General features: G+C 51.9%; 1 protein-coding gene across 1 annotated transcript; it reads right to left on the bottom strand.

Annotated features, from left to right (window-relative positions):
* Positions 1 to 9126: 9126 nt before the first annotated feature.
* LOC136116214 (olfactory receptor 14J1-like) lies at positions 9127 to 10155 on the bottom strand. The gene has a single exon (XM_065862414.1). It carries the CDS (start codon positions 10153 to 10155, stop codon positions 9127 to 9129), a length of 1029 nt encoding a protein of 342 aa, XP_065718486.1.
* Between the last annotated feature and the right edge of the window lie 307 nt (positions 10156 to 10462).

Below are 10462 nucleotides of genomic sequence, written 5' to 3'. Positions count from 1 at the left end.
CTGCAAAGGTTTCTCCTCCAGTGAGCTCTCAGTCATCCTCCCAGTCCTGACCACCTTTCATCTCTCTCTGCTTTGCTCGTCTCCCTGAGATCCCCAGGCAGAGCCCTCAGCCCTGCTGTGCTGTGCAGAGGAGCTGCTCCTGGGCAGAGCTGTCTCTCTGCAGCGCTGCCGCTTGCCAGGAGCTCCCTCTGTCCCAGGAGCCCAGCCCAGCTCAGCAGCACAGGAGCAGTCCAAGGTGCTTTAATGACACCTCTGATGGGTTTGGTGCTGAGTCCATGGACCTCAGACCCTGAGGTGGAGTTGATGCAACTTCTCAAGAAGTCAAACTCAGATTCAAACTCCAAAGTTTCTTGTAATACTAATGGGTCCACTGAGGGGCACAACTGAGAAACCATCCCGAGGGTCTGGTTAGAGCAGAAAAATGGAGGCAGAGATGACAGCTCAGGAAAAGCAAAGTACAGGTCTCTCTGATGCTGAGTAAACCTGGATGTGTTTCATTAACCAACGGGCCAAGCCTTGACCCCCAGCCCTGGGGAGTCAGATCCTGTCCCTCCCACATTGCCCAGGGCCCTTCCTGGGACAGTGTGATGTGGGGCTGTGCAAGGCCAAGGGCAGGACTATGGTCCCACAACTCCCAGGTTCCTGGCTGGGGACAAGGAGGCCATGAGGCCCCTGTGCTGGAAGGACAAGGTGTCTCCTCACAGGCATCAGAGGTGCAGACAACAGCCATAGCCAAGGGGAGAAGGAGCTCATGTCTGTTGGGGGCTTTCAGCCTCTTTACATCCCTTGATCATCTCCACCACAGCCTGTCCTGTGCTGTGGCATCCCCTGCACCTCTTTCCCTGCAGGCTGCAGACATCCCCCCTGCTGCCCCACCTTGCTCTTGTCTGAGCATCTTCCTTCCTTGCTGAGATCTCTGCATCCTCCCCAGCTGTTCCTTGAAGCACAAAGCCTTGGGCTGATGCAGACTCCCTCTGCTGACCTGCTCCACCACAGCACTGCCCTTCCAGTCACATTCCTTGCTGCTCATCTCCAGCCTGGACCTCCCAAGCTGCTCTTTTTGCCATTATTTCTTTCTCATACAATTTTTCACTATTTAGAAAACCTCCACCACCTCTGAAACCACCTCTGAAGCACTCTCAGGCGACTTCTGCACTGCTGCAGCCTCCCCAGCGCTGCTGGGCCAAAGCAGCCCAGGTCCCTCAGCATCCCACACCATGTGCACAAGGTGCTGAACCTGCCTTGGCAGAGCCCTGCACTCTCCAGTTCCTCCCTGCTTCTCCAAACTGGGAAGCCGCACACTGGCACACCCCCGTGTGTGTGGGGTCACACCAGTGCTGAACCGAGTGGGATGAGAACTCCAGGTGTCTGGGTCCCCACGCTCCTCCTCATGCAGCCCCGTGTGCAGCTGCCTTGTTCATGGTGAGCGTGCACCACGGGCTGGTGTGGGGACCTTGGAGTGCCCAGGCCGTTCTCCTCAGGGTCACTGCTCAGCGTGTCAGGTCCTGCTCTGTCCTTATGGATGGGTTTGTTCTCCTGCCCCTGGATAGAACTGGTCACTTCCTCTTATCAAACCCGAACCTGAGTGAACACCAGGTTTTCTCAAAGTTGCTGCTCTCCCTGAACTGAAGCTCCATTTACTCAGCTATTGATGTTTTCATGCAGATGGTTTAACCTGATTAGGGTGTCTCTTCCAAGACAGCAGGATAAGGAGCTGCAGGGCACTACAAACACCATCTCCTGGAGAAAGTGTGGGCTATTGGGGGTCTGGTACTTATAATACCTGAGGTCTGGATTCAAAGGGGTAGTTTTTCTTCATGTGGAAAAGCAGCAGGAATGTGTGGAGCTCTGCCTGGGGACAGACAATGTCAGCTGAAGGTTGAGGAGTCAGCAAGAGATGGCAGAACAACATGGGCAATGTTGTGGTCACTGGACATCAGCTACAGACTCACTGATCAGGCAGAGGAATTAGATGAGGCCTCCTTCAGACAAATGAAAGAAGCCTCATGTTTCCAGGGCGGTGTCCTCGTGGCAGACCTGAGATATCCCAATATCTGCAAGGTACCAACCATCCAGGAGGGGCTGGAGCTCATTGACAACATCTTCCTGACACGGGTGACTGAGAAGTCAGTGGGGTGAGGTCCCCTGTGGGGCTGCACACTTACAAACCAGGAAGAGTTGGTCAGGATGGAACAGTCAGGGATGGGAAAGTGGAGCTGAGGCTCCTGGGAGATGATGACAAGGCCAAGAGCAGGATTTCAGGAGAGCAAGCTTTGGCCTGCTGAGGGACCTGCTTGGGTCCTATGGGATATGACCTTGGTGTCTGCAGTGCTTTTCTCGCACATTTCCTCCCTCCTCTCTCCCACCTGCTGTTTTGCAGCGTTTTTGACCCTTTCTCAAATACAATATCCCAGAGGTGCTGCCAGCATCACTGAGTGGCTCACATTTGGCAAGGAGTGGGTCCATCTTGGAGCCAGCTGAAATCAGCTCGGTCTCATGTCAGTCGAACACCTGTTGTCTTCTCAGAGAGGTGACAACTGTAGCACAACCACACTCACCCCCAGTTCCAAGACTTTGCCATGTAAACCCAGTACAGGATGACAGCGCGTTGGGTTTTGCAAACTGCTGCATCATGGAAAAGATCTTCTGTCAGCAACCTGAAGAAGTCACCAGTCAATGAGCGGTTCCTATGGGGAACTGTAATTGCCCTGACATTCACTGGCCTGGCAAAGTGGCAGGTGCCAACAGTCCAGAGGATCTTGTAACAACTTCTTAACATGTCTGCTTGGTGAGCAACAAAGGTGATTCGCACCTGGATCTGGAACTGGGAAACAAAGAAGAGCTGGTGAGAGATGTGAACATCAGTGTCCACCTTGGCTGTTGCCACCAGGAAACAGTGGGGTCCCAGGCACCAGAGGGGAGGGAGGAAGGCCAGCAGCAGAGCTCACGCTGGTGGGCTCCAGACTTTCACATACCGGGGGACAGCGGCCGATAGAGGTGGGGACATAGAAGTAGGTCTAAAGTGTGAAGGAGCTCAGGAAATCTGATCAGGCTTACAGGACAGCCTGCTCCAAGCACAGGAATGATCTCTCTGAGTTCCCATGAAAAGAAGCATTTATCTCGTGAGGCTGCCCATTTGAACTGTTGAAGCTCCAGAGCAAAAAGGCAGCACACAGGAGGTGGAAGCAGGGTAGCTGCAAAGGAAGAATTTAGAAAGCTTGGCCATGGATGTGGGGATGATGCCAAAGCTGCCCTGGATTTGATACCTGCGGGGAGGCTGAGGGCAGGAAGATGACCTGATATAGCTTCATTTGCAGTTAAATAGAGAGGGTGATTGTGGGCCTGCTGCTGCACTTCTTAAGAGTAGAATCAGACAGGACTGAGGTTCTTCATGGCTTCGTTGATTCCATCTTCAGCAGTAAGGTCTCCTGGGACTTTGTTCCTGAAGGCAGGAGTCTGGAGAACACCCAGCAGTGGATGGGGCTCAAGTCAGGGGTGACCTGAGCAAACTCAGACACCATTACAGAACAGGAGATGGGTCACTTGACCAGCTCCCTGAACACAAGTATCGCTGTGCTGTGGCACCTGAGATTCCCAAGAACTTCCATGTATTGGTCCAGAGTGGTGTGATTCCTCTTGAGGTGTCCTGGCCTATCTCCTCACTCACATGGTGATTTAGGCACCCACGTTTCCAATACATTCAGTCTTATCCTGAGACGTTCCACATCAATATGAACAGGAAACTGTCGATGCCACCTGTTCTGGAAACGGAGGGAAGGGCGAGCAGGGAAGGAAATAGAAGAAATTTGGCTTTATTGCTGTTTCTTGTGGAAATGCTCTCTGCTTGGCTGTTCCTGAAATCTCCCTAATCATCCACACAAGACTTGAAGCCTATAGGAAAATGACGCACAGAGCCTTGGCTTGTAAGAGTATTTTCAATGTTAATGAGCCCTGTGCTGCCATGATCCTGAACTGCAGCTACTGAAAGAATGAACAAACCTCTGATGAAGTGAAAGGCAGAAGCAAACCCCAGGTTTCTGAGGGTGTTTAGGACCCCATGAAGGGCCATCACTGACACAGCTGTGAAGGAAACAACCAGTGCAGGTCCCTGTCCCTGGAGGCTGGTGAAGGAAAGACTTGGAGACACTGATTACAGGTGGTGATAGCCATGTGGAGGTGGCTCTGATGCCATGTGAGCCCTTGATGCTTGTTCATCATCACAATGGGTGAGCCCTGACCCCTGGGACCTGGTAGATTTTTCTCAAATGTTTTACAAGGCTTTTCCTGTGGTCAGTGTGAGTGTTTCATGCTTTGGGTGTGGGTTTTATGTCAAGTGCTGTTGCTTTAACAGCAAGGCTCTGGTTTTCTGTGAAGCTGCAAATGCCTTTGAGTTCCTCACAACTCATCCAGCTTCTTTCAAACACCTGGCAATGGTCACCAATCTCCTTAATGTCCCAGTCCTACACTTGCTTGAATCCTCTATTTGGATCCATACCCATCACTCCAGGAGGTTCATGGATCCACCAGGTTCATGGATGATATCTGAGGTCCATCCAAGCGTGGGCAGTGTGAGAGAGGAACAGAGCAGAGCAGGGTCAGCCCTGACCCTCTCCCACACCTACACATGTCCAATCACCGCTGCTCAGGCCTCCTGCTCTTCAGAAGAGGCTCTGTCAATCAACACCCCCACGTCTTTTTCTGACAGCAGCTTTCCAGCCACTCTTCCCCAAGCCTGTACTGTTTCAGGAGGTTGTTATGACCCATCTGCCTGACCCAGCACTTGGCCTCATAGAAACTCAGACAACTGGCCTCAGTCAGACAGGATCCCTCTGTATGGCCTTCCCAACCTCCAGCAGATTAACATTCCAACCCAACTTGGTGTCATCTACAAACTTACTGAGATTGCCCTTGATCACCTCATCCAGATCATTGATAAAGAGATCAAACAGAACTGTCCCCGATACTGAGTCGTGGGGATACGACTCCTGACCGACCACCAACTCGGTTTGGCTCCATTCACCACAACTCTTTGGGCCCAGCCCTCCAGCCAGTTCTTTACCCATCACAGATACACCATCCAGGCCATGAGCTGCAGCTTCTCCAGGACATGCTGTGGGATACAGTGTCAAAGGCTTTACTGCAGTCTAAGGACACAACACCCACAGCTTGTGTGGCGGATTCACTCCCCACGACAGACTTTCCCTCATCTGCTCAGCCGGTCACCTTGTCATAGAAGGAGATCAGGCTGGTCAAGCAGGACCTGCCTTTCACAAAGCCATGCTGATTGGGTCCGATTGCTCGTCTGGTATGTGTGACCTCACAGTCCTTTCCCAGCCATGTTCCTGCTGTTGGTCTATCCCCTGCAGAGGCAGAAGTGACCTCACAGTGCCCTCCACAGCCATTGGCTTCCTGCTGGACTATGAGTTCCTGAGACACAAGTGACCACATGGCATCGTACCCAGCCATCACCCTCCTTGTGCTCCAGTGTGCGAACAGATAGACTTTAGCTGCGTTCATCAAATTTATCCAATAGATTTCCTATCAAGGGTTTGAGTGGAGAAACATTCTTCAGAGGAGCTGCTGTATTTACACTGGGGCATTTTATATCTCTGCTTCTGACTCTTGTTATTTTTCTCTTCTTCCTCTGTCTATTCTGACTTGAAAGAGCTCTCCAAGGAAAAGATTCATGGAATCCTGCAATAACACAGGTTGGAAGAGACCCCTGAACACCATCTCTGTCCCACTGACCTTTATGGCACCCCAAGGAATAGCTGATAGCATTTGTGCTCCCGTGGGTTCATCTCACCACATGCACACAGTGGACATGCACATGATGTGTGTGTTTACATCTCATCTGTACAATGAAAACATGGACTTTTGACCTAGTGTTTATAGAATCATAGAATCTCTTGTGTTGGGAATGGAACACAAGGACCATGAAATCCAACTCCTGGGCTTAGGACCATGGCACCTCCTTGGGGAGCCTGTTCAGTGTCCAGTACCCTCTGGATACAGAACCTTTTCCTCTGGGTGAAGAACCTTTTCCTCATGTCCAACCTCGACCTCCCCTGGCACATCTCGCTTCCATTCCCTTGGGTTCTGTCATTGGTCACCAGAGGGAAGAGATCAGTACCTTCCCTTCCTTCTCCCCTTGTGAGGAAGCTGTAGCCACCATGAGGTCTCCTTTTAGTCTTTTCTTCAGCTCTGATGCTCAGAAACCCCTTGGTTTGCTTTCTGAAGCAGAAAAGAGAAGTCATGACCTGCAGGCAATGGGAAGGGGGATCCTGTCCCTCACATACGGCTCAGGGCTCTTCCTGGGACCGTGGGATGTGGGTGTGCAAGGCCCAGGGAAGGACAACACTGATACAACAACTTCCAGCTTCCCCATGGGGCTGCAAGGAGGCACCGAGGCCCCAGTGCCATGAGGACAACATGGCTTCTCCTGGGCCTCGGTGGCAGAGACAACTGCCATGGCCAAGGGGACAGAGACCTGGGTTCTGTGGGTCCCTTCCAGCCTTGCCAGCGCCCTTTGCCATCTCCACCACAGGCTGTTCTACACGGTCCTACCCCTGCCCCTCTTTCCCTGCAGGCTGCAGACACCCATCTCGCTTCCCCACCTGCTCTCACCCCAGCATTTCTGCACCTTCACTGCTGTGTCTGCACCCTCACTGGCTGCTCTTTGGAACACAAACCATGGGCTGATCTAGCTCCCTCTGAGTGACCTCTTGCACCACAGCACTGCCCTTCCACTGTTATTTCTTCCTCTGATATCCAGTCCACACTTTCCAAACTGCACTATGTGATATTTTTTTTCCCTCTCCTGCTTATTCCCACTTCAAAGGAATACTCAGCCACCTCAGAAACTGCCCCTCATGCAGGGAACCCAACTCGTTAGGCTTCTTGTGGTCTTTTACCTGACAGGAGAGAAGTCACCTCACCATGATCTCCTAAATCCCATGACTGCTGCTGGTCTTTCAGCTTCTCTGGCAGACACGACCATGTTCCTGCTGCTGTCCCATCATGTTCTCAGGTGGGATGGACATGACAACCCGTCTCCAAGGCCTCTTCCTGGGTAGAGTCTGTGGGTACCTTGGCAGAGGTTCTTTCCCAGCCATGTCCCTGCTGCTGGGCTGTCACCTCCAGAGACAAAACTGACTCCACTGTCCCCTTCACAGCCACACGCTTCTGACTGGATTATGACTGTCTAAGACACAACTGACCTCATAATACCACACCCATCCATCCCCTTTCTTATGGACCAGGACCTGATCAAGACTGAACTCTGTTCTACACAGTCCTACACCTGCCCCTCTTTCCCTACAGGCTGTAGATACCCATCTCACTTCCTTGCCTTTCTTGAAGAGATCCCTTGTCTCACTTATCTTGTCTCACTGTCCTACCCAAGGCTGGGTGAATACTGTCCTGTTCAAGGCCTTGACCCATCTTTGCATCACCCTCAAAAGAGTTAAAATTGCATTCTACAGGAGGACGTGTCCAATCCCTTCTCAGGGACAGAGGAAGGCTGACCAGGCTCCCAATGCCTTTTCTTGCCTTTCTTGAACATGGCTTTGATTTCTGCCTTTTCCAAGGACCCCAGGACCTCCCTAATTACCCTGGTTCTTATGAGAGCACAATCCAGAATCCCAGGCAAGGGTGACAGAGCAAACTGGAGCCCTGGCAATGATCCTGTCCAAGGCATCTGAGATCAATCTCACTGGGGCGGTGAGGTTTGTTCCTGGAGTCACACACCGAAATGTCAGGGTCTGTCTGGCATCCATGTCTGAGCTGGTCTTGTGGGCTCCTTCTGCACTCAGGGGTGTTCAGAGACAGACTCTGTCTTTTTTACACACAGAGGCCGTAGTCTCAGTTTCTCTCTGGCCTCCTGTTGCCACTCCCAGAGTACAGGAGGCACCTCAGCCCTGTGGTGTGTCAGCTGCTGTGCACTCACCTGAGATGTCCTGCATCATGAGGAATGGACATGGGGATCACAGCTGGAGGATGCACAACCCAGTGCTGCATTCAGGTGGTTTCCCACAGGATGTTTCTCCCAACATGAAGTGACCTCAAGACACTGTCTGTTCCACAGAACTCTCTTCATGGAACTCTCAGGAATAGCTGATATTGTTTGTGCTCACTTGGGTTCATCTCACCTCACATGTGCGTGCAAACATCTCATCTGTACAATGCAAACGTGGATTTCTGACCTGCTCATTCAGTGTCCCTCCGTGGACGGAAGAGCAACCTTTGTGAGCTGGGGAGAGAGGCCAGGGCTGAAAATGGAGGTTGTGAGGGGCCAATCCATGATGATGCCCTGGGACAGCTTCCAAGGGGTGTCCAGTGCACAGGGGCACAGCCCAGCCCCTGCTCTGCTGGTCCTGCAGGTCTCTGGCAGGAGGCCTGGCTGTGAGAGGACACTGCTGTGTGCCAGCCCTGCAAACACACACTGTTTATCTAACCCTATCTATACACAGGGGTTTCAATCTGTGGCCACTTTTGCGGGCATGTTCTTGAGGTAAGGCTTGGAAGAAGACCTAAACGTTCAGGCCCTGCCCTGTGGAGATCACCTTTCTATCCGGAAAGGCTGTTGTGAGCCCAGCTCTGTCACAGCAGTGCCCATTGCCTGTCCCTGCCTGCGCTCACATCACTGACACACAGCAGGACGGGGACCAAGCTGGCAGAGCACTCAGGCCTTGCACCAACACAAGGGATGAGAAGGAGAGTGTGGGAGTGGAACCAGAACAGCTCTGGAAGAACAAGCGCTGGTGCTCCCTGGCAGGGCTACCAGGCTGGACTCTTTTCCCCTCCACCCACGCATGCAGGATCCATCCCTGGAGCTCTAAAAGAGCTTTGCAGCAAGGATACAGTGAAAAACAAAACACTACAGGAACCTTTATTTTTTTTAGAGAGAAGGAAAACATGGCTCCTCATTTACAGAAACAGTGATAGTTATAAAAGAAAAGCAGACAGTGGATTAGAAAGGGGATGAAGACATTGTGACAATAAAAACAAAACAAAACAAACAAACAAACAAACAAACAAACAAAAAAACAAACCAGAAATTCCAGATGACAGGTTAGACCTATAATAAGTTTCATTACATCTCCTATGCAGAAGCAGATGGGCAGGTTATTCCTTCAGAAAACACGAAGATATGAGTTTCCACAGGACATCCTTGAGGTCCTGGTTCCTCATGCTGTAGATGAGGGGGTTCACTGCTGGAGGCACCACTGAGTACAGAACAGACACCACCAGATGCAGGGATGGGGAGGAGATGGCGGGGGGCTTCAGATAGGCAAACATGGCAGTGCTGATAAACAAGGAGACCACGGCCAGGTGAGGGAGGCAGGTGGAAAAGGCTTTGTGCCGTCCCTGCTCAGAGGGGATCCTCAGCACGACCCTGAATATCTGCACATAGGACAGCACGATAAACACGAAACACATAAAAGATAAACAGGCACTGATCACCATAAGCCAAGCTTCCCTGAGGTAGAAGTGTGAGCATGACAGCTTGAGGATCTGGGGGATTTCACAGAAGAACTGGCCCAGGGCATTGCCCTTGCACAGGGGCAGTGAAAATGTATTGGCCGTGTGCAGCAGAGCATTGAGAAACCCAGTGGCCCAGGCAGCTGCTGCCATGTGGACACAAGCTCTGCTGCCCAGGAGGGTCCCGTAGTGCAGGGGTTTGCAGATGGCAATGTAGCGGTCGTAGGACATGATGGTGAGCAGAGAATACTCTGTACCAAATAAGAAACAAAAAAAGAAGACCTGTGCAGCACATCCTGCATAGGAAATGACCTTGGTATCCCACAGAGAGTTGTCCATGGATTTGGGGACAGTGATGGAGATGGCGCCCAGGTCAAGGAGGGAGAGGTTGAGGAGGAAGAAGTACATGGGGGTGTGGAGGTGCTGGTCCCAGGCTATGGTGGTGATGATGAGGCCGTTGCCCAGCAGGGCAGCCAGGTAGATGCCCAGGAAGAGCCAGAAGTGCAAGAGCTGCAGCTCCCGTGTGTCTGTGAACGGCAGGAGGAGGAACTGGGTGAAGGAGCTGCTGTTGGACATTTGCTGTCTGTGGGCATGAGGACCTGTGCAAGGAGGAAAAGCCAGTGACAAGTTAGGGGAGACTTCTCTGAGGAAAATGAACAGACTGTTTCTCATGGAAAACCCCCTCCCTGATGGAGGGACGTTTCCGTTCATTCTCTCTTTCTACCAAGTGAGAAAAACAGTTCATCACAGTTTAAAACGCAGCTTGGGAATGCAGTTTCCATGAACACAGCTCTGGGACAATATCCACTGAATAGGTGTCAAAACAAAAACTGACCCACACTCCCACCCCAACCCCAGAGAGCAAGAGCTCCAGGAACAGGTGGAGAAACAGGGAAGAACACTGCAGTGCTACCAGAAAATAAAGCAAGGACAGAAAGGCAGACGGGCATGCTGTGGAACCTTCTCCTTACCCGACTGT

Source organism: Patagioenas fasciata, chromosome 7 (genome assembly GCF_037038585.1).
Source record: "Patagioenas fasciata isolate bPatFas1 chromosome 7, bPatFas1.hap1, whole genome shotgun sequence".
NCBI classification, from domain to species: domain Eukaryota; kingdom Metazoa; phylum Chordata; class Aves; order Columbiformes; family Columbidae; genus Patagioenas; species Patagioenas fasciata.
This window is presented reverse-complemented; position numbering and strand designations above follow the sequence as displayed.